The following is a 24,736-nucleotide window of genomic DNA, read 5'->3' as shown; positions in this document are numbered from 1 at the left end:
AAATGAACCTTCACACTAAATTAGTATACAAAATATAAAGCCATGAACTAGAATGTGTTTATATTATACAAGATTTCATTTAAATTATGGCAGATGGTGGATTTCAATATAAAAACATAAATTCAAACAGATCATTTTGAATCAATTAAACACCTATATATATATAATGTTGATTGTTTTTAACATGGTATATTGAAAATTGAATATATAATATATTTACATACTACTTATATGACAATTATGTTTTTAGTATGATTAATTAATAAACATTCCAATGGATTTTAAAACTAAATGTTTTTCTATTTCAGACAGACAGAATACTCATGAAGTTCAATAAACTTAAAACAATACAAGAAAAGAAAGAGTTTATATCAAGAAAGGACACAAATATTTGACATGATCCTGGAATGGAGCCATCAGGTCAAGGTGAATCACCACAGAAATTGTGGTTTTCTTTCTTTCTTGTTTTAAAATTGAGATAGAAATTTATTAAAATCCAAAATAATATGACTATAGTTAGAATTATATAATATGTATCAGAAGGAATATAATCATTGGCTCTGAGACATTCTAAAGGTGTCATTGTTCTGGACTAAATTCTTTAGTAAGAATGCACAGGAAGCAAAATTACAGAAGCAAGCTGGCTGAGTCTGAAAGCTGTAACAGGAGGGTGCACTATGATATTGTAACAATCAAAACAGGAAGACAAGTGTCAACAAACTTTCTTACCTATCAAGCCCTGGACAGTAAGTCAGCAACCCAGAATGAAGGAATAATAGCAAGAGGTTAACAGGGCAAATGTCCCTCTAATTTCTCTCTATAACTGATTTCTTTCCTCTGTACCGTGGGTTCCATCATGTTGACAAAACATTTGGTTTTATTTGTAAAGTTGAGTATATAAAATGTCCTGATCAGAGTGCTCAGTTTTGTTGAAGGTTATCAAGGTTCAAACTTTAAAAAGGTCAACTGGGCTAGTTAGTGGAAACCATCAACTGGAATATGAAAGCATCAGCATTTAAAATGTATAAGAATTCCCTGGGATTGCTGTGAGTGATGTAGACAAGTAAAAGCAGACAGATGAATTTTTATTAAACCCATTATTTCTAGAGTGAGCTGGAGGAAGTTCAGGACAGAGTTTGGTTCCTAACACTGTCCAGGTCCCCAGGGCACAGTCTGAAGGTCTCCTCCTCCTTTAGATAGTGGAAGACAAATGAGAAGACTTTTTTTGAGTAACTTTTTGAACACATCATCCTGTATGTCTGATGGGCCAGGCATCCTAGGAGAAATAGGGTCTTGGTGCTGTGGCAGAGTCTTGAGCCAATCCCAGATCCTTAGCCATGAGTGTTGTTCCAAATCTACCTTGGTAGTTATTAGAAGAAGGGACTCCATGCATAACCCCAGGTACAGGGTTCTACGTGTCCCTGGACCAGCATCATTCAGAACTCATACTCAGGATGTTAGCCAATCGTTTTGGGTCAAGGCCTGACCTGATTCCAGGGTTCATAGCTTCAGCAATTCCAATCATACTTATAGCCAACAGCGTGTTGTTGCATATCTTTGCAGACTGCCCAGTCCCAACAGTTCCACAGTATACCACATAGGAGCCCATACACCGCAGCAACTATTGAGCAGCAGCAAATTCATCTTCAACTCCTCCCACTATAAATGTAGGGTTTCTAGACTGAGCAGGTCCTACACAATCGGAAACAGGCAGGTCCATGAAAACAGCTTCCATTTTCTTAACTTCTTTTGCCATTTTTTCTTTTTTCTTCTTTTCCTTTCTTTTCTTTTCTTTTCTTTTCTTTTCTTTTCTTTTCTTTTCTTTTCTTTTTGTTCTTTCTTTCTTTCTTTCTTTTCTTTTTTTTTTTTTTTGAGTTTTCTGAGACAGGGTTTCTCTGTGTACCCCTGGCTGTCCTGGAACTCACTCTGTAGACCAGGCTGACCTCAAACTCAGAAATCCACCTGCCTCTGCCTCCTAAATTCTGGGATTAAAGGCATTTGCCACCACTGCCTGTCTCTTTTACCAATTCTTTTGGAACTGAAGGATCAATAGTACTGGAATCTATTAATAATAAGCCTTTCTTTACTTTTATTTTTAGAACCCAATTTGCCCCAGAATAATCTACCGAATTCATACTGGAGAGCAGCATTGTGATAATCCTGTCAGGCTTTTCCACTACTTCTGCTAAAGAAGACACTACCTATTCACCAGCCTCTTTAAACTATTTGCATAAATCAGGGAACACACCATAAAGGATGAGTGGTTAGCCATGTTTCACATGATATTTTTGCCATAGGATTGCCCATGTTTCCCAGTCCAATGAATCAAATGAATCAAACTGGACTCTTAGAAGCCATTGACCTAGTACACATCACCGCAAAGCTGCCAACAGTCTCCTGGCAGCTGTTCCAGTACCAGAGGTCAGAGGCTGTTATGCGGTCCCCCGCCCTGCCTCTGAGCCTTGACCATCTCTGCCTCAGAAACAGCCTGTGGACTGTGGATGTGTGCATCAGAGATGGCCGGCACCAGGGCAAGAACCACAAATGTGGCTTTCAAACACAGAAAATGTATGGCTTTGCTACTATAGCACTATAATATAGCTATATTAAGGAATAAAGCCTGATATAATTTCCTTCACACTAAAACTGTATAACATATTTTATAAAGATAGATGAATGACCCCTTTTATGAAGTTGTTAACATAAAAGCTATATTTATTTTTTCAACTATGTTTTAGAAAAAATCTTCCTTCTAGTGTGAGTTTTTTTCTTGATGTGATTAAAGGAATTCTTGTCTGGTCTCAACAAGATAATGTAACACTTGGGACCAAATATGAAGGCAAGAAGTGCTGTGCTGGAAGCCAAGATAGAGAATACTTCCATAGCCACCATGATCTTCCCTTTAGTGCTGTGGTAAACAGGAAGAAAGGTGACCCAGACACAGAAGAACACCAGCATACTAAATGACAGAAATTTGGATTCATTGTATGTATCAGGCAAATTTCTTGACAAAAAGGCCATAGTATAACTCCCAAGGGCCAAGAAACAGAGGTATCCCAGGACAGAGTGAAAGGCAACAGCTGATCCCTTGTTGCACAAAATGATGATGTGTCCATGTTCAGTATTAGCATCTTGGTCAATGAATGGTGGAGATGTTGCCATCCATATTCCACAAATAAGAATTTGGATCAGGGTGCAGATAGGAATGATGTAGTTTGGACCCCTTGATATCATTAGCCACCTTACCATTCTCCCTGGAAAACTGACCTTAAAGGCAAGGACCACAGTAATAGCTTTGGCCAACACAGTAGCAAGAGCCATAGTGAAAGCAACTGCAAAGGTAGTCTGCTGAAGGATGCAGGCAGCTATGTTGGGCTGACCAATGAAGTTCAAAGAACATAAGAAACAGAAAGTGAGTGTGATGAGCAAAATGTAACTCAGAGCTCTATTATTGGCCTTGACAACAGGAGTGTCTCTGTGTTTCACAAAGATGCCAATAACAAAGGCAGTGAGTGCAGATAAGCACAAAGCTATGCATGCTAATGCCATCCCCAATGAGTCTTCATAGGCCAGAAAGCTCACAGATTTTTGGTAGCACTTGCTCTTCTCTGTATTTGCATAATGACCCTCTGGACACTTCACACACTGATCTACATCTGGTTAGAAATGAAGGTTAACATGAGACCTTGAATCTAGGCTAAGGAGATTCATTTTATGCTGAGACTTTTCTAACTACAGCGACTGTCACAGAAGTGACTGTACTTTGTTTTCTCAGGGGCAATGTAATTAGTACACTGATATGTAAAATTCTTGATTTATAAACTTCACCTTGTTCCTTACATATTTCTTTCCATATTTATGTTCACATACAATAGGGTTTGATGCAACCTTTCTTTAATTACTACCATCACATACTTTCCTTTCCCTCAGTTTCTACTCACAACTCCATGAGCTCTGTATTGTTACTTTTTACATTTTAATAATCACTCAGTCCATTCTGTTGAGCCAGTTTATGTAAAATTGGGAATAGGTTCACTGGGAAAAAATGTAGACTTTCAAGCTATACTTTTTTTTTTTAAAGATTAGTATTTTATATTTTCAGGTATCCATCAACTTATAGTAAATTCCTTAACAATGTTACAATTGTGATTTAAATTGTACTAGGAAATACCTCTGTTCTCTTTTCCTACAATATTACTCTGCCTTTAATGACAATGCTGTACCTCTTTTGAAAGTAACTGGAATACTAAATTAGATTGCAAAAACCTACTGAGGCCCTGATAGTACTCACGATTCACATATCCTTTGTAACATAAATATGGAAAATTATCTAGATTAGAGGAAGAATTTTTTGAAAACCATTTCTGATAATTAATTGTTATATGTAAATAATAAATTTCCTTTTCTCCTTAAAATTCCTTGTGTTTTGAAATTCTGCTCATTTTCTGGTGGAATTTATGGACTATACCCTATTATATTAGATAGTGATCAAAAATCACCAAATAATAGGTTTTCAAGCATATGACTGGAAATCTGAACTAGTAACCCAGTCCCAATTAAATGTTTTCCTTTTAGGAGTTGCCTTTGTCTCATGGTGTTTGTTCTCAGCAAATCCAAAACCAAAACCAAAACCAAAACCAAAACCAAAACCAAAACCAAAACCAAAACCAAAACCAAAACCAAAACCAAAACCAAAACCANCAAAACCAAAACCAAAACCAAAACCAAAACCAAAACCAAAACCAAAACCAAAACCAAAACCAAAACCAAAACCAAAACCAAAACCAAAACCAAAGCCAAAACCAAAACCAAAACCAAAACCAAAAACAATTAAAAGTTTTGTAAAACTCTAATCCAAGAGTAGACAGAAAGTTAGGAAGACCTTCAGTGTACAAAATAACTCTATTTTTTGAGCACAGAGAAATTGTTCCAATAAATTCATAATACATGAAAAATGTGTTACATGCATGCCAGCTTAACCTAGACCTAATTTCAGCATAGATATTGGAGGTATCTATGAAGACACCCCATCCCTAGAGACTGAGGTATGAGCAGTTGTTAGCTACTGGGAGGAGAATTAGTTTTCTTTTTTAGTATACAGTACCTAGTTGGTTAACAACCTTTAAGTGACATGTACAGACCTAAGTGTGTACCTAATAGATGAGTATCATGAAATGTATTAGATAGTTTAATTACAAATTTTGGGACTTATGGAAGGGAGTCATAAATCTGGGAGGAGTGAGAGTGGTGAATGTGATGAAAACATTATATGAAATTATCAAACAAGTAAAAATGAGAAATGAACTGTTAATATTCTCTATGAAGATACAAGAGATGGTTCTTAAAAATCATTGAAATACATTTGGAAAAAACTAACATTGATATTTTATTAAAATGTATTAAATGGCAGAGTGAAATGAACATCATGGAGAAGTACTCAGGAATATATTGTATCTTCAAATACCAATATTGGCACTGTATTAAAAATATATATCAGGAATGATTTATAATGGTTGTGGTGAGATCTTTTAAGGGATGGTGATGAATTATGACATTTAATTTACTTTAAAAATAATATAAAATTTATATCTGACTTCCCCTCAAATCTTTTTGATTTGCTAGCACATTGTGGAATAAAATGGATAAATAGGACATTAACTATAAAATCTGCATTTACCTGTCTCATTAGAAATCTCATTGTCTGCACAAGGAGTGCACTTGTAGCAGCAGATGGCCTTGCCCTCCAGGGTTACTTTCCTGAATCCGGGCACACAACTCTCACTGCACACAGACTTGGGGATCTGAGAAGAATGAAAAGAATGTTTTCTAATGTTTAGAGTTTTAAGAAAAATCATTATAATAGAGTTTTTGAAGTTCATGCACTAACGGGAAAAGTATTGTTATTAAAACCTAGAGTTATTAAAAGATTAATTATAGTAATCTGGGATGGGAAACTGGGGGTAGCCACCTGAAAGCCCCAGATGCCAGGAAAGCAATAGATTCCCATGATCCTACTGGGATGACATTAGCTGGAATTCCCCACAAAGGGGCAAGAGAACCTGTAGATATCATATCCATAGGTTAGGTATGACCCTCAATTGAGAGAAGGGGCCACCCATCTTTCTCAAATATATTAACATAGAATTGCTCCTATCTAAAGAAAATACAGGGACAAAGAGTAGAACAGAGACTAATGGAAAGGTCATCTAGAGACTGTCCCACGTGGGGATCCATCCCTTATGCTACCATCAAACCCAGACACTACTGCTGATACCAAGAAATGCTTGCTGACATAAACCTGATATAGCTGTCTCCTGTGAGGCTCTACCAGAGTCTTACCAACACATATGTGGATGCTTACAGCCAACCATTTGACTGAGCATAAAGACCTCAATGGAGGAATTAGGGGAAGGACTGAAGGAGCTGAAGGGTTTTGTAACCACATGGGAATAACAACAATATCAACCAACCAGACCATCCAGAGCTCCCAGGGACTAAACCACCAACCAAAGAATAATCATGGAGGGATCTATGGCTCCATCTGCATATGTAGCAGAGGATGGCCTTATTAGGGATCAATGGGTGGGAGGACCTTGGTGTTCTGAAGGCCTAATGCCCAGAATAGGGGGATACTAAGGAAGTAAGACAGGAATGGGGGTAGGTGGGGGACTCATAGAAGTATGGTGAGGGGGGACAGGATAGGGGCTATGTACACAGGAAAATGGGAAGGGGGATAACATTTGAAATTTAAATGAATAAAATAACCAATAAAAAATTTCAAAGAAATTTTTAAAAAAGTAAAAAAGAAATAAAAGTTTATGCCCTCATGAAGGTTAATGTGTTTAAATTTTGATCTGAGAATTATCATACTGTTAAAAAAAACTGGAATCTTAATGTGTTATAAACAAATTTGTGAAACATTAATGATTAGGCACATGATATAGAAGTCCATGGTGTACATCTGTTCTAACACTATTGTACTTTCTAATGCCTGTGTTGAGCATCTTAACTTCCACCATTATTGTGAATATTGATTGTCAACAAGAGAGGATTTAAAATTATCATGGAACCAAACAAATGTATATTTGCAGGAAGAAATATATAGATAAATTTAGCTAAGGTGAGGTCCCTTAAATTTGAAATGTCACTATTGTACAACTATCATAAATGCAGAGGAGATAGAATGCTGCAGTATTCATTGTTTCCTGCATTCAGAGAATATTATATCATCAGCACCCTCTTACATTTAAAAATGATGCATTTTCAAATATAAAGCCCTGCACCCTTAAATTGTTCTGTAAGTTATTTCGTTATCATTAAACATTGGATGAGATAGTACATATTGAGTATCAAAGGATAATTAAGGAATGCTAATGGAGTCATGCTAGAGTATTTTGAAAGAAAAGTATTCCATAGAGGTTAAAGCATTTGACTGCTCATTTCCTTATTCAAGACATCATATGGGAAATTGTTGAAACTTTAGGGGATTCAGACTTGCTGATAAAATTATGACAGAGTGGTTTGGAATTGAAATATTATAATATTTCCTCATTTCCAGGTTTCTAATTTTATTTACTGTTAATACATGTGGATAGAATCATTTTCTTTCAGTTTCTTAGTCCTGTCTCCAGTATGACCAATTTTTGTCATGCTTCTATCCATCGTAGACACTGATACTTCTGAGACCATAAAACAAAATATAGTCGTTCTTATAAAAGTCATTTTTGGTCATGATTTTTGAACATAGAATACAAAATTAATTTGATATTGTTTCATGATATTAATCCCAAATGAGAGCTTTTTCTCTAGCACATGAACATGAGTCATTTGGAGATGAAAATTTCCTCTTACTACATGTCCCAACCCTAATTTGAGACTAATGGAGGAAACCTAATCCTTATATGAGTTATCAATTGGGGAGTAATTTAACACCATATACTTCTATAGCTCTGTCAAGGAAACTGAAAAAAAAAACCAGTATACTAGTATTACTTTATGTTATTTTATCCTCAATGTGTAATGGAACATAAGCCAATCATCATTATTTCAGAAAACATAATTGTGTTCGTAATATAAGCACAAAGAATTTAGATAATATATAACCCACCTCTGAAAATATTTCTGGCCATTGTATCATCTGTTCAGATAAAGACAACTGTTGACCTTGGGGTGCACTTGCAGAAAAGGATCCTATTTTCACTTTTAGTCCAAGACCTTTTGGTAAATTCCAAAGGTTAAGAATTTCATATTCGGCATCTATTGCCAGTTTCCAATCAAAACTCCTGTTGTCTCTCACCTCAATATTCTTCAGAAAAGTGTTAAGCTGAAAGAGAAACATAATTGATATTGCATTGTGTCCAAGGGGCTAAATAAAATGTGAGTTTTGGAATGCATCTTATTGTTCATAATTTCTGAAGTGAACATCAACATTAATGAAGATTCCACTAATGATTGGATAGTGAAAATGTGATTATTGAGAATAAAATTCTGCTTATAAGTATTATTCATCTTCACGTGAAAACTTTGAACCAAGCTCAAGAAAGAAATCAATGACAACTGATCTTTGAAAAGATCAACTCTTTGAAACCTAGCAATACCCACTTGATTTTAGAATATCTTCTGAGGACCAGAGTCTAAAATGAGGATGCTAATGTCTAAAAATTAATTAAAAGGCATCATTGATAAATAAACCAAACAACATTGTTTCACTTAAGTGTCCCTGTTTTAATTATTCTTGTAACAAATATATAAAGCAATGGCTTTTTTAATTGCAACTATTACCATTAGAAGATTGTACAGACTAATAGTGATGACAGGAACTTAATTGTGACTAAGCACATTTTCTCCCTGTATCTTGCACACCATTTTGCAACATCATACACTTAAATCCACCTTGCCTTCTACATAAGGTTATAAATACAAAATATTCTGTGATTATGGACAACATAAACTGAATTTTACAATACCTAGTAGTGTTGTTACAAATCTCATATGTTAGAGTTTTGAAAATAAAATATAATAGAAAGGTTATTACCTGCCATGGAAAGAACTCCATCCCTTCTCCATTTTCAAATGGTTGCCTTTGTAATTGCTGAAGTCTCATCTCATGGAGGCTGTGAGCCACAGCATATACACCATTGTAAATACTTGTGCTCTCTTCACTCATGGCCACATCAAATATGTGACTAGGTAATATATCTAAAGAAGCATTGCTTTGACAGTTGTCCAACACATGACAGTTAACATCAGCAAATGAGCACTTGAAGAACAAATACCACAACTTAGGAAGATAAATGTCTTCTGGGTATTTACTAGGATTGACTGTTTGAATAAACTTGGTAAACTCAAAATTCTCTCTAAAGTTGTGCTTAAAAATAAGGCTTCCATGAAATGAGTCTAAGAAGAAATAATCAGTAATTAATTTAATATTGTACTCAATGTTCATGACCCAAACATTCCATGTCAATAACCTTTGCCCAATATTTCTCACTAGACCTTCTAGAGAATCAATGTCACCATAAATAATTATTACATTTGTCTCTTCCATATCTTGCCAGAATTTGGTAAAATATGAAGTCCATGTAGCTGGAATCATTTTTACAAAAGCTATGCAGATTCTTCTTCTCTCCATCTCCTGTTTAAAATCTGATAGCACTTTATTTCCTTTGTGGTCATCAGGAAGGATGAGACCAACCCAAGACCACCTAAAATGAACCATTAAAGAAACAATTGCAAGTGTCAGAGATGTGTCCTTGGGGGCAATCTGGTAGAGTGAAGAATACTGACCATGGTCACTCAAGAGCGGATCATAAGGTCCAAAAGTAATCTGAAGAGATGTGGAAAGAAAAATAAGAATATTAATAGCAAACAAAATTTTATTCCTAAAGCAGTAGATGATATCAGGAAAACATTTTAAAGAGACATTCCATTTACTACATTTTACAGAAATTTATGTTAAACCTCTAATTTCCAAGGCCTTACATGGTTAAATTTACTTCATCAACCTTTTTCTTACAAGCAAGAGAAAGCTGGATTGAATTCTATGGGTCTCTGTATTGCTTTGATGTGTGGATAATTGATCAATCACTCTTTCAGTTTAAATATACCTATACTATGAAGAAAGAGAACTGACTCTTAGTCCCCACAATCAAAATTTTCCCACCTGTGGAAATTTAAAGAGGTGAAGCAATGTCCCAATTTGAGCAGATGTTATCCATGATGTTCCTGTGAAGGCAGCAGTAAAATTTCTCTTTTTACAATTGTAATTAGGTAAAACCTTTCTCTCCACATGGGCTGTGAGCCAAATACCAGCATTCATAAGAGTGTCCTTCTCAGTGAATCTGACATTGTAGAAATCAAATCCAAGAGATATGTTGGGTAAAAGATTAGGGTTCCCATTGATCTCCTCAATGGCAAATAGCAGAGCCAGAATATACTGGTAGTTCTTAAAGTTATACCTGTGTAAGTGGCATAAAAACACACAAAAGGATGTTGATGTGAACCACATACATATTTAATACAGTAAATTTTATAGTTCAAATTTGAATTTATAAAACATGTAAATTAATTTCTTCACCATGAATAGATGAACAAGATTAGTAATATAAGTTTAGGCAAGATCTTTTCCCCTACTACTCACTATTTATAAATCCTCTAAGCATATATTATTAATATTTCATAACTTGATTCTTTGCACATTCTTTAAACAAGTAAGGAATCATTTTTCCCCAAAAGGCAGATCTGTTGGAATCTAGATCCCTGGCTTTCTGTGATCTTCAGATATGAAAACCCACTACTTTATTATCAACATAACCAGTTTTTAAAGACAATATCTTAATTAAATAATATTTTATAGGTAATTTCATTGCATGAGATCATTTTAGCAATTTCTCTGAAATAATTTTATTTTTTGAGTATGGCAGTATGGAATTACTAGTATCATAGAACAACTGTAGAAAATCCTGCTTTCAAGGGAGCTCTGGAGATATTGGTTAGTTCATATTGTTGTTCCTCCTATGGGGCTGCAAACCCCTTCAGCTCCTTAGATACCTTCTCTAGTTCCTTCATTGCAGACCCTGTGCTCTGTCCAGTGGATGGCTGTGAGCATCCACTTCTGTATTTGTCAGACACTGGTAGATCCTCTCAGGATACAGCTATATCAGGCTCCTGTCACTATGCTCTTGTTGGCATTCACAAGAGTGTCTGGTTTTGGTATTTGTTTATGGGATAGATCCCCAGGTGGGGCAGTCTCTGGATTGTCATTACTTCTATCTCTGCTTCAGACTTTGTCTCTGTAACTCCCTCTAAACCACCAAGCAAAGAAAACACATAGCTGGACTTATGGCTGCAGCTGCATATGTAGCAGAAGATGGCCTAGCTGGTCATAAATGGGAGGATAGGCCCTTGGTTCTGTGAAGGTTATATGCCCCAGTATAGGAGAATGCCAGGGCAGGGAATCAGGAGTGGGTAGGTTGGTGAGCAAGGTGAGGGGCGAGGGGATAGGGAAACTAGAGGGGAAACTAGGAAAGGGGATAATATTTGAAATGTAAATAAAGAAAATATCTAATAAAAATAAAATAAAATAAAGAAAAGCTTGTTTCTGCTTCTGTATATGAATAGATGTGATTAAATGAATGTAGCACCATGCTATTTATATTTGTATTATAATGTCTCTTTATGGTGATTTTATGTGATTCTGTGTGCATGCTTGTCTCTTAGTATCTACAGTTATATGGAGCTCAGAAAATATGAAATCAAAACAAGACAACCCCAGGTTCATTCCTAGCTATTCACCTTTTGTAGTATATTTTATTCATTTTATGTATTTATGCATTTATGAATTTCATTAACTTAGTGCTCAGTTGCATGCTTGATTTACTCATCAACACAACATCTATGATTTGACTGTAAGGTTTTGTGTATATCACACTGGTCTTGAACTCAGAAATACCTGTCATTTTTTTTTTCTAGAGTACTGAGAATAAAGACTTGCACCATAATATCTAACTGCTGTATTTTTTTTTTTCTTATCACATATGCCTAGATCTCTACACAGCAAACCATTGTAGATTCCCTTGTTTCTCTCTCCTACCCTCCATATAATCACTGAATTACAGGCATGTACTCATAATCTTTTAGGGGCTATGAACTCATTTTCTTTCACTTGGAGAGTTCTACTCTCTGGAACATCTCTTCATCTACTTAATAATAACTTTTGTGAAAAAAATACATTTTACTTCAAAAGGCCCCAAATCCCTACTCACAAGAATGTATAACTTAATTTCTCTGTCAAAGTGCGTTGGTCACAGAAAACAAACTTCATTAAGGTTTAATTGTATTTATTTTTCTCCTTCCCCAATGGTTAAAAATTTAGTGCAAAAGCAGTGCAAAGTAATTAAGGACCAGAAGTTATCAATAACCTCAGGGGAAAAAATGTGTTCTCAAGACAACTGGAAAGTTTTATTTATGATTCCACATTGAATGTTAAAAATGGCAGTTACCTGTGAATGGTCAAGTGAATCAAAGCACCAGCAAGAAGAATGGAGTTCACCAAGAAATCCAACCCCTATCTAAGAGGGAATTCTTCTGAGTGTTTTATTGCTGTGAGGTAACACAATGAGTATGGCTAAAGGTAAAGGTAAACATTTAACTGGCCTAGCTTACAATTTCAGGGTTTTAGTCTATTATCATCTTAGTGGGAACAGGTAGAAAGAAATGGTCTTCAAAATTTATCTGAGTGTTTTGCATCTTAATCCACAGGCAGCAAAAGTAGAAACTGGGGCACGCTGGCTAGACTTATTTTTTTCAGACATGTAACCCCACCAATGAGTAAAACCTGTCCTCTAACATGTCCATGCCTATTCCAACAAGGCTACACATCCTAACAGTACCATTCAACATTGTCAAAACATCAAACAGAATTGTCTATTGGGTCATTCCTGTACTAACCACTAAATTCCACTCCTTGACCATGATAGTTCTACAGCCATAAAATATTGCAAAATGCATTTAATCCAATTTAATTCCTATAATCTAAAACAGCCTCAAGTTTTTTTTTTGAAGTACAAACTTCAAAGTCTATTCTAAAATTCTAAAATTCATACGACCATGCAATGTAATAGCCCTAAAAAAATTAAAATAAAAAACTACATCACATACTTCCATCATATAATGGCACAGAATTTACAATACCATTTCAAATTTGAGAAAAAGAATATAGTTAGAAAAAGTTAGAAAATACTAGATCAAAGCAAGATCAAAATCAAGCCAAACAAACTCCAAAACCTGCAATCCCATGTTTGATTTCAAAATGTTCATTACAGTTCCAATTTCTTTCATCTCTGTTGACACTTCTTTCTCTTGGGATTTTTCCATTCCCTGTTAGCAGTGTTCCTGAGCTGTTAGACCACAGCTCTTGCATCTTCAGCTTCATGAGGGAATTCAGGCTTTTCCTTTGGAGTTTGACATAATGGTTTCTCTAAGCCTCCTTGCACAGGCATTCCTAATATAATCCTGGCCTTAACACATGTCCTTAGTCTCACAGAAAGATCTTAAAACCTCTTCCTTCAATCTTTGATTATTAATGTCATAACTACATGGCTGAACCTGCGAGGTTATGCTGCATGCTAGGGCAGGTAAATGGTTCCCTTGTAAAATTAATTTTTCACCAGTTTTTTACTTTTGTTGCTTTCATTTACTTTCAAATTTGGATATTGAAACTCAATCTGTAAACAAGACTTGTGGCTACAAACTCCTTTTCACAAATTGGAAACATAGCTAGATAGAATTATGCCTAGAGATTTTCACTACCTTTATACCATTTAGCATCAGGCTTTCCTTTAAAATCTGTATGTGTTTGAACACAGGAATTAGATCAATGTTTGTTTTTAGTACACTTTTCTCTTCAATCTATACATTGTGAATTTTTGGTTCTCAGCTTTGTAATTTTCTTTATGTCTTCATATGCTTAAATATTAATGACCACATGCAACTGTCAATAAGAGGCTGTATTGAGATTTCCTTTGCCAATGGAGTAAATCTATAGCTCTACACTTAAGCTTCACAGTCATTTTTTTACTAGGTCAAAATGTAGAATTGTGGGGCAATGGGCTATGCAAAGACAGTCTGGTCTCCAGTTGAGACGAGGTGTGGAGCCCCAGTACCCGGTGGTAATAATTCACCTACATGTGACAGTAGGATTTTCCTCATGTCTCCTGGACTCAAAATTCCTATTGAAGTTACTGCCCTCACAGCCCCCACTGGAGAAGCATGGCTTTTAGTCACGTAGACTATCTCCCACTAGACTCCTCCTCGTTACCTAGCAATGATAAGCTTGGCCCCGCCTCACTCTTTCTCTTCTCTCACTCTCTTACCCTCTCTCCCTTTTACTCTCTCTTTCTTACACTCTAATCTTTCTTCTCTCTCTCTCTCTCTCTCTCTCTCTCTCTCTCTCTCTCTCTCTCTCTCTCTCTCTCTCTCTCTGTTTCTCTCTCTCTCCTTTTCTCCTTCTCTCTTCTTGGCCATGGCCAGTCTCTCTCTTTTACCTTCTCTCTTTCCCACTGCTTTTCTACAATAAAGCTCTAAAACCATAGACTGTCTAAAACCACAGACTGTCTCTGTTCATCAAGGCCCACTGTGCTTGGACGATGGGATAGGTTTTCTTCTAATGAGCTGTGTCTAACCACCCATCAGAAGGCTTTTATGTGCTCCAGCCACGGACTGGACTAAGGACTCTCACCTGCATTGGGAGCCTCTCTCCTGTAACTCCAGGAGAGAGGGTGTCGACCGGGGGTCCCTTGTATTGGGGGCTGCCCCTTGTCTAGCCCCTGTCAGTGAAGTCCAGTGGCTTCACACAGCCAGATGCCCACCTGGGACTGAGTGAAAAGCATCTGGCAGCCTGCCTGTGTCTGCCTGCCCAGAGCATAAGAAGAAATATGGCTTGATGCAGGCTCTTTCCCTCCACCTCACTCACCTACACTCCCATCTCTCAACACAGAATCATTCTTTTCCAAGATCTCTGAAGAGCAATCTCTAGGAAACACTAATATTAATCTCCTCTGTGTCCACTTGAGCCAGGATCACAGTGGTCAAATTACAATCAGCAACAACTTTTTCCACATTCTTTTTTGGTTGTTTCATTAAGCAGCACTTAAAGAATTTCACTGTTTTCCTAAAATTAAGTCCCAAAGCCAATATTCCGCCAAACATAAAAATATTGCCCTTCAAAGAAATAATCCTTTCTATAGTATCAATTTCTGTCTTTCATGCATTTGGTGGATGTGAAGGCACCCAGTGACCATTACAAATCTTATGAAGGAAAACTGACAATTCATAGTTTGTGTCCATTTCTTCATGGTGGGAAGCACTGCAGTGTGCAGGCAGAAATGGTCTTGGACAAGGAGCTGAGAGTTCTAATTTTTTATTCATAGGCAGCAGAACTAAAGACCTTGGGTACAATTGAGCTTCTCAGAGTTCTAAAACACCCCTACATAGGGACACACCAAGTCTAGCAAGGCCACAGCTACTCCAATACGGCCACTCATTATTGGCCAGGCATTCACACAAATGAGTCTATAGGACCCATTTCCACTAAATTAATTAATCAGGCTTGGCTCACAAAATTATTCAAGTAACAAGGAAATAATGCCCCAGTAAGGCAGGAAGTGCCATAAATGTTAATGCTCCTAGCCCCACTAAGAGCAGAAATCCAACTGGGTATTCTGGTCTCAAAGGATACCACTGGCATAAGAGTGCCAAACTGCTTTCATAAAAATGGCATTGCCTTATCTGGTGCTAATGTAATACCTAATAACACAGGAATCTTTTCAAACCAGGGAAACTGTAAGGAACCTATCTCAGTCCCCTCAAACAATAGAGGTAATTCAACAGCCTCAGGCCACCAATCCATTTTTGGGCTTGTGAGTTTGTTGTAATGGGTTCACCTTGAAAGTATGAAATTATAATAACCTCAGCACATGCTTTAAATAAATTTCATGATTTTTTAAATTATCTTTAGAAGAGATTGGCTAGGGATTGTAGCATTCTCAAAGGCCAGATATTTTAAAACAATATCTTATGCTTCAGAGCCTCTAGCGGTAGGGTAGCAGAGTCCTGAAAATATTTTTCTGGCTTTTGTATTATATTAGCAAGCCTTTTGATATTTGTGTCTATTGGGCAAGAATCTCCAAGCTTTTAGAACTGCAGCTGCTATTTTTACTAGTCCTTTCTTTGTCATTTTTTAGTGATTTGTTTCTTCAAACCATTCCCTCACTCCCATAAATATTTCAGATGTTAACTCTTCCATTCTCTCTCTTTTTTTTTCATCGTAGATATCTCTATTTGAGGCAAGTTCTTATATATCTATCCACTGAAAAAAATCATCAATATTTAGGAAGGCTATATCTATTTTAAACTAATCATGAAGAGTCACAAGCAATTTTAAGGGTTCCCATAAGAGACCCTTATTCTGTGTATTATTCTCCATACTTACTGGGAAACAGCCTAACAATCTACCCTGTTACAGAACTTGGAGCACACCAGTAGAAAATGTGATAGACCTCTCAGGTTTCCTTTTATATTTTTCAGGGAGTCTTATGGAATGAATTATATTTAAATTCTGCAAGGTAGGCCACTTATGTTTATGATATTTTCTTAGTTTCTTTTCTGTGTCAGTTTCCTCCTCAGAGATTGATTTTTCCTTTTTTGATTTATCACTACCCACTCCTGAGCTGCTTTTCTCAGACATTTATTTTTGTCAAGGAATAAACATTGTTCTTAGGTCCTGTTCCAAACAGTAGTCTCCTCACAAGGAGGTGAATCTAATGTTTCATAAGCACATATGGCTTTTTTGTCATCTGCCAATGCCTTCCTAAGTAAAGACCAAATAGCAAATGTTGTAAGGGGTACACCTAATCTCTCTCACATTCTCTGTAAATTTCTTTTAATATCTAACCCTGTTTTCTCCCATGCATCCATATCTAAAGATCTCCTTCCAGGAGACCAATGACTGTCCGTTTTACAAATGAAGAACATCAGTCAGCTGGGTAGTGCTAACCTTAATGCCTTTTTCCTTTAAGAATATTCTTAATCATATCTCTAAAGAACTCGCTGTTGGTAGATTCTCTTTGTTCCATTGTGAGAGATACACAAAATGCCCACAATCCAGAGTTGATGGATTCTGGCTTACCCTGGGCAGTGATGAAAATCAACCAACCCAACCTACAATCCACCTCTACTGATGGCAGCAGGCAATTTCATGTAAAATCTGATGGCTCTTGGCTTAACCCCAGTGCTTATGGTACCCAATATCAGTTTATGTTGATGCCAGTAAGTAATATCTACTCCTTTTTCTCACCTACCATAATCACACACTCCCTGGCCAAGGGGATTGCAAGGTCCAATCGATAATTTTATCTGTGTGGACTTACCTTCTTCAAAGTTCATGCTCCAATGTACTAATTTCGATGCCAGGAGCCTCCCAACCTAGATCGGGTAAATACAGAGCACAGAGTAGGATTCTAATGCGGCTTTAAAGTCTGAGGGTCTCCAGAATTTCTACCTCTGTAACTATATTGAAACACTGATCATAACTTCTAAAATGTCTGAAAAAAATTCTTGCTCTTTCTAAGGGTAAAAAGCTGCTGGTTTGGGAGATTTACATCAGTAGCCTGGCACCTAGGGATGAAGTGATGTGGCCTTTGATCTATATCATCAGGAACTGTGCTGCACTAAACTTTCAGTCTGTTAATCAAATGTCTCAGGAAGAAAACGGGACACTTTGAAAAGTGATTATATAGATTATTTCTAAGTTGAAAATCATATCTAATGAAAGGTATCTGAGAAAATCAGGAAAAGCAGAAAGATCCTAAGTGATGCAAGTGAATTTTTTTCTTCTTTTCCTCTTTGTCTAAGAAGAGTTCTGTCCAATAAACACATACATACATACATACATACATACATACATACATACATACATACGTACATAAATAGTCTCCTCAGTTCAGTTCCTCTAAACCTTCTCTTTGTCCTTAGAACTTATATATCTTCCAAGATACATGATCATATGTTAAAAATTTTATCACAAGTTCACACATAAGTTAAATCATAAATTGAAATAGACGTTTACAACAGAGAATGTTTACATGCATATCCATTAGGAGTAATTATGTGTCTAAGCTTTCATCACCTGTCACAGCTCCATAGGTTCACTGAAAGCTAAAAACCATAACTAAGTTATTAGTGAAGTTTTATATAGATAAACACAGTCAATATTTTATGTTCTGCTCTGGCACCTATAATATATTATAGTTCCCTTTTTATGACCTTTGCTTACTTGTTTTACAACCTCTTGGAATGTGCTCTGAGTAGTAGAAAGTGTGGTTCCTATTGAGAAGCAATTAACTGGTGACATGTATGAGACTGTCAGGGTTTTCATTGCAGTTATGACTATCAGAAAAGGACCTAATAGGAGTCCCAGTATAAAAAAGAAGTTTAATAAACAACAATATAATTTCATGAATTCTTATAGGATCATCATTCAGGGCCAGGAAGCAGGAGTGGATGGGTTGAGGAGCAGGGCGGGGGGAGGGTATAGGGGACTTTCCAGATATCACTCGAAATGTAAATGAAGAAAATATCTAACAAAAAAAAAAAGAATTAAAAGTCATCTATTTGTCTATATAGCATCATGACAAGACAGTACATCTTTCTCAATCTGCAGAGATCTGATCAAAGAAGTGGGCAAATACCTAGTGATTGTCATGTATGTTTGATCATAACTAGAAAAGCATATTTACAGCAGGGATTTTTCCTAAACTAATTTATTCCTAGACATTACTTGTTGGAGCTTCATCATACATATAATCTGAAGTGAAATCATTTCAGGAAGATCACCTGGTAGTTATTACCCTGTTCTATGATGGCTTCTGGCAAAATTTAAAGTTGGGGATGTGATATATGGGCAGAGAGGGTTGATACTGGATTTGTTGAGGGCTTTAGAGAATATGATCCATGCACTGAATTGCTAATACGTGTAAATATATTATCATTATTAAGATTTTCAAGAAAAAAATTTATGGTGGGGAGGAGGACTTGCTCAGCAATTAAGGGTGACATTTTCCTAGAGAATCCAAGTTTGATTTGCAGAAATAGTATTACGCAGCTCACAAACATCCAGACCTTGAGAATCCAATACAATTAATGGAATCAATGGGTGAAAATATGGAAAGCTCTATATTCACACATAAACAAAGACACAAATACACACAAAAGAAAGAGAAAAGGTAATCATAATAATATCAATATGATTTCAAGTAATAAAGGTGTTGAAACATAAAAAGGAAGATCACCAGCCTGGCAGCCTGGCTATAGGTAAATGGCTTTATGTACCTAATTGAGTATATCTAGGAAATTACCTATGCTGCTATATTGTGAATGGATGCATGTGTTTTGAAATTAACTTCATTTTTTACTTGAATGATTAATAAAGTTCTTTGATATCAGAAACAAAATGACAAAATATTAGCAAATATTAATTTTAAATAAATGCAGATACAAATATAAATGAAATAATATATTTCAAAAGAAAAGAATTGATAAATAGGATGTTTAATTTGATAAATAAAATCAATGACATATTCTAATGTATAAATATTACATACTCAAGTAAATTCATTTAAATCTTTAAAGAGACATATGATTTTTGATAATTCCATACATGTGAGGAATTAAGTAGTAATCACTACTAATAGAGCAGAGGAACTCAAAATCTACAGTCACAGAACAATGATCAGAAGCAACATAAAAAAACAAAACAAAACAGATTTTATCCCTCTCTTTTGCACACCTAACTTATAATGCAAATGCTCTATAATAAACATATTTTGAAAATAAAACAATTTTATCTTTATTTTCTTAAGATTATAAAATGATTGTATCATTTCTCTCTTCATTATTTATGCAAATTCTTATGCAGTTTTTCTCTCGTTTTGATTTCATGGACTCAACTTTCATTAAATGCTCAGAAGGAGCTTAAACTTAGAGAAGAAACACACACACACACACAAACACACAATTGCAGGTAACTAACGAATGCTGTGAAATAGTTTACTCGAGATAAAATATTCTTCCATAGGAAAGATTTTAATTTTCCCTAGTAAATATTTTACATAAAATAAAATTGCACATATCTTATTACTTATGTAATGTGAATGTTTTAGTTGGTTGCACAATCCACTCCTGTAAGATTAATGGTAAAATAATCCTTACATTGCTGACAAAAAGGACAATCAGTCTTTACCACAGTGAAGACTTGCGAAACAAACTTATGCCACAAAGCCTGCCGTATATGCTATGATCTCTTTTTCATTGTATTTTTAAATTTGATTGAATATACCTGTTCAGGTTATATCTTCATTAGAATACACACAGAGAAAAAGAGAGCTTACAAAAAAAGACATTACTGCCAATCAAAAGTGGAAATTAGATGAATGAAGGCCAGTGTTTATAGCAGGGTAAACTCCAAGGAGGAACTTTTATAATTAATTCAAATAAAAATAAGGCCATGAAGGAATTGTGTTTTCATGCAAAATCATTCTATGTTTTTGAACTGAAAAACTTCATATCTGAAATTCAAAGAAAGAGTGACATCAATTTTAAAGCTGAATCAGAATCACAATATAGTTATGAATACAGCCATATTTATCACTAATATACATGAGGGAAAACATGGTAGAAAGGATCCAGAATGGCATTTTCTGCATGAGAAATATTCTAGAAAATTGGCTTGTCCTTTAATATGTAAAATTATTCACATTGGTGAATAGCTCCAGTAAAATACTAAAATACTATATTAAAAACAAAATAGCCTAGAATTAAATAACTTATGATACATCAATTTTATCAAACTATGAAGAGTAAAATTGAATATATATTTTTGAAATTAATTTTGATGTATATGTTCAAACCCATATTATCTTTGCTGTGAAGGAAAATAATACACTCTCATAAACCACTAGAGAAATTTTTCAGTTTGACTTGAAAATATTCAGGATATATTAACCAATGCATTGAACAAATTGGCCAATAATATGACTTATACCTTGCAGGATCCTAGTGCTTTACCTGGGGACTTAGTCTTTATCTTAGCACACATATTCCAGGATGAGAAGATTTGTAAGAACAATTTTACCTTCACCTACAAATGTGGGCTACATCAAAAGAATGTACACTTATTCAAATAATGAATGTGATAACAAATTTGAAAAGACTGTACCATGCATATGACTATAAACTAAGCCATTTTTCTCTTAAAATTATTCAATACTCATAAGGAACAGTATATACAACAAATACACTTAATACATTATAATAAAAGTGAATGAATTGTGTCCTAATTTAGCTTAGGTTTTTCTGATTTTTGTGCAAGAACAGTGTTTTTCTCAGGAATCAATCCTCTTATTTATGACTAAACCAGACTAATTGCTCACATATCAGGAAGTAGAGTCTTTTCAGTGAAGGTCTTGCTGTTGCACAATATTAAGAGAAGCACATACACATACACATTGATACCAGAACTGCTGAGAAGATAAGGCACCAGAAATGTGAATTCATGAGGAGCATTAACTATAATAATGTAGAAGAGGCCCTATCCAATATCCAAAGTTGCCCTATCTACTAAGCATATGAGAAAACATTATGATTTCTTTTTAGTCAACATGTGGTTCCCTTAAAAATTAGAAATGCTATGAAATATTTTATTCAAATAACAACTTTTATATACCTGTATTTGATATGTTTTACAAATTCAGAATAAGTTTGTCAAACAAATAAACCATTAAGATTTAATTTGTATCTAAACATTTTTCACCTCCATTGTCTTTATTTCAATGCCTTAATACTTCAAAAAAAATTTTAACAACCACAGTGCATCATAGAGCATAAATAACCTTTACACCATATTTTTCTAATTATTATTTTGACAAATTCATTTTTGGAGATTCTAAAATCCTTCATGTATTTCCTTTGGTCATTTTCTACATGTTGATTTCTGACACATATTGTAATGGAGTTTATAAGTGGTATTGTTCTATTTCCATGCCTATCCATACAGATATAAGAAAGTATTCTTAGGAAAGGAAAAATCTGGTTTGCATAAAACATTTTATTTACTTTATTGAGAAACATACATGAATATTTTTGTACAGATCAGCAATACCTGTGTGACACTATCCATTAACCTGGAGTATTTAACGCTAAGAAACAGCACCAAGATGAAACTCATAGTCACTAAGTCTTGGTAGACACATACATTAAAATGAGAATAAGTACACCTGGAGTAAACAGGTGAACACAGGAAAGCTGAGAATAAAAAGTAAATTATCAAACACTAATAATAAAACAAGAGATAGACCAAATGTCTCCAGAGCACAGAAATATTCATAACTATTTGTGACATTGTTAACTCTGGAATCAACTGCATGTAACACACATGACCTCTTCACTCAAGTATCTCAACAAACACTCAGAACTTATTGTGTTTAGTGACATAATCTAATATCACAGGTACAGTCAAGTTTTTCAAATTACTAAGAACAACAAGGTAATGATGAGGAATAAATCATTCTACCTGGAAATCATAACACTGAAAAGTATTCAGACATTGTGACATAACATGAATGGCAAATAAGAGATTATGGTTAACATCCAAAGAAGAAAACTAAAGTGAATACAGTTAAAGTTTCCATTTCCTTTCCCCCGAATGAGGAAAATAATCTACCAGGAAAATAAAACTGATAAAAAGATTTTAGAAACCCTAAGAGTGAATTTGTCATAATAAAAAATAAACAATAAGTAAATTTTAGTGACTACAGCCTCTAAGTCATGAACATTCTAAACTTAATAAATAAATAATTGTACGTACTGTATGTAATTGTCCAAATATTGATATGGTAGAGTGGAATGTGGCATTTTCTTCTCAGTGTAGAAAGTATGCAGGGGGAAAAAGGCACCAAGCAGAACATCTCCTTCATGGTGAAATTCTTCAGAAATTATGTAATAACATCTACTGATATTAAACATAATAGCAGAGATAAATTTGGGAATTTGCAAGAGACAGAAGATAAAAATACAGGAGAACATCCTATTAGTACATGGAACTGATTGATTCAGAACAGTATCCAGTACATAAATGCTCAGTTTATGATTTTGTGAATATGAACAAATATTTTGAATTTGTTTATGACTCAGTCAGTCACACTAATCATTCCAAGGGATTGAGAATGCCATTGAGAATTTTTAAACTATCTTTTCCCATGGAGTCTACTGATGAGGCCCTCTCTTCAAGTGAAAAACAAATTGGGAAATAACTTTGTTCATATTCTTCACTACCCAAAAGCACTATGACTTCATAAAAGACTACAAACACCAAGAGCTCAGTGTTGATATTCTCTTGGGATGAATTGGCTAACCATATGAAGCAAGAAACTTTTAATATGAAAAAAAAATTATGCTGATCCCCACAGGTTCCATCACAGGTGTCCAACTAACTGAAAAAGGAAAGGGCTAAAATGAAAGCATTGCATATATAAGCACTCAAAATTAACATATTGCAGTGCTTTTGGTGGTGAATAACAAGTGTGAATTATGCAAAACACCCTTCAAGACAGTTGATACAATATGCATTGGTATAGGCAATCCCAACATTTCCTGCTTTTGGTCTGAGTCAGGGACTTTATGTGTAATATCTGTAAACATTTTACAATAAGAAAACATGAGAATGGCAAGAAATATTATTACAATGTGTAGATCATTTGTATTTACAACGTTGATCGAATTGTTTCCATTCTATCTTATTTAGTTCAAAGTTCTGTAAAGGATTTAAGTCAAATGAGCACAATGAAAAGTGCATTTAAATTTTATACTTAGAAGATAAGCTAAGGAAATGTTAGTTTTGGGGTTTATGACTATCATAATATTATCAGTACTTTGCTGATTAATGTTAAGCTCTTTACTTGGGGATGTCTATCATTAATCTACTTTTTAAATTCATAGAATTACTGAGAAGGAAAATTTTCACCTGAGTAAGCAAGTTGTGCAGCTTCTTTTTAACATAAAAAAGTCAGATACATAATGGCTTCTGTGCCAGGCACTGAAAGTTTACATGTGTCAGTAGAGACATCAATTTTGGCAGCTGTGTCCAGAATGTCTGACTGTGAAGCACAAATTTGGAGGAATCTCCTACCTTGTCTAGGAAATGTGGGTAATTGCCTATCCAGTACCTTGCTTATCAACCATTTTGACTCTGTATTCCATAAGTCAAGGTAAAAGGACTTTATATTCTAGTGAACAGTTTTCACACATTTGTAGCAAACTCAAGGTAAAGATTGACTTTTGCCCATCATCTTCCTTGGAGGAGATTCAGAGCATTGTCTTGACATGATGTGTCTCTCTATCACAAAAAGCTTTTTTTTTTTAATTAAAATATCTTAACTGCCATATTATCAAGATCTCTGTAGTGTATGAGAACTACCTAGCTGTCTAAAGTCTATCTAAATATAAAAATATTGCATGTTTATTGTTAGTTATCCTAAGCTTAAGCTGCAAAACATATTCAGCGATTAATGTTAGGCTTATTCCTGTAATTAAGTGCATCAATTCTGAGCATGACTACAGTGGTAGTTTGGAATGCACTAAAGGATTTGATCATTTATAAGGTAAATTAATTTCAACATGAAGTTCT

General features: G+C 35.0%; 1 protein-coding gene and 1 pseudogene across 1 annotated transcript; both read right to left on the bottom strand.

Annotated features, from left to right (window-relative positions):
- Positions 1-1,124: 1,124 nt before the first annotated feature.
- On the bottom strand, positions 1,125-2,511 carry LOC110283936 (annotated as a pseudogene).
- Positions 2,512-2,715: 204 nt separating this feature from the next.
- LOC110312721 (vomeronasal type-2 receptor 116-like) lies at positions 2,716-23,136 on the bottom strand. The gene is given in 6 exon segments (XM_021186562.1): positions 2,716-3,656; positions 5,678-5,801; positions 8,108-8,323; positions 9,035-9,826; positions 10,163-10,457; positions 22,919-23,136. Coding segments are annotated over 6 exon segments (2,586 nt in total).
- Positions 23,137-24,736: the final 1,600 nt, after the last annotated feature.

Source organism: Mus caroli, chromosome 17 (assembly GCF_900094665.2).
Source record: "Mus caroli chromosome 17, CAROLI_EIJ_v1.1, whole genome shotgun sequence".
Lineage (NCBI taxonomy): Eukaryota > Metazoa > Chordata > Mammalia > Rodentia > Muridae > Mus > Mus caroli.
The sequence above is the reverse complement of the archived record's forward strand: the minus strand, read 5'-3'. Positions and strand labels throughout refer to the sequence as shown.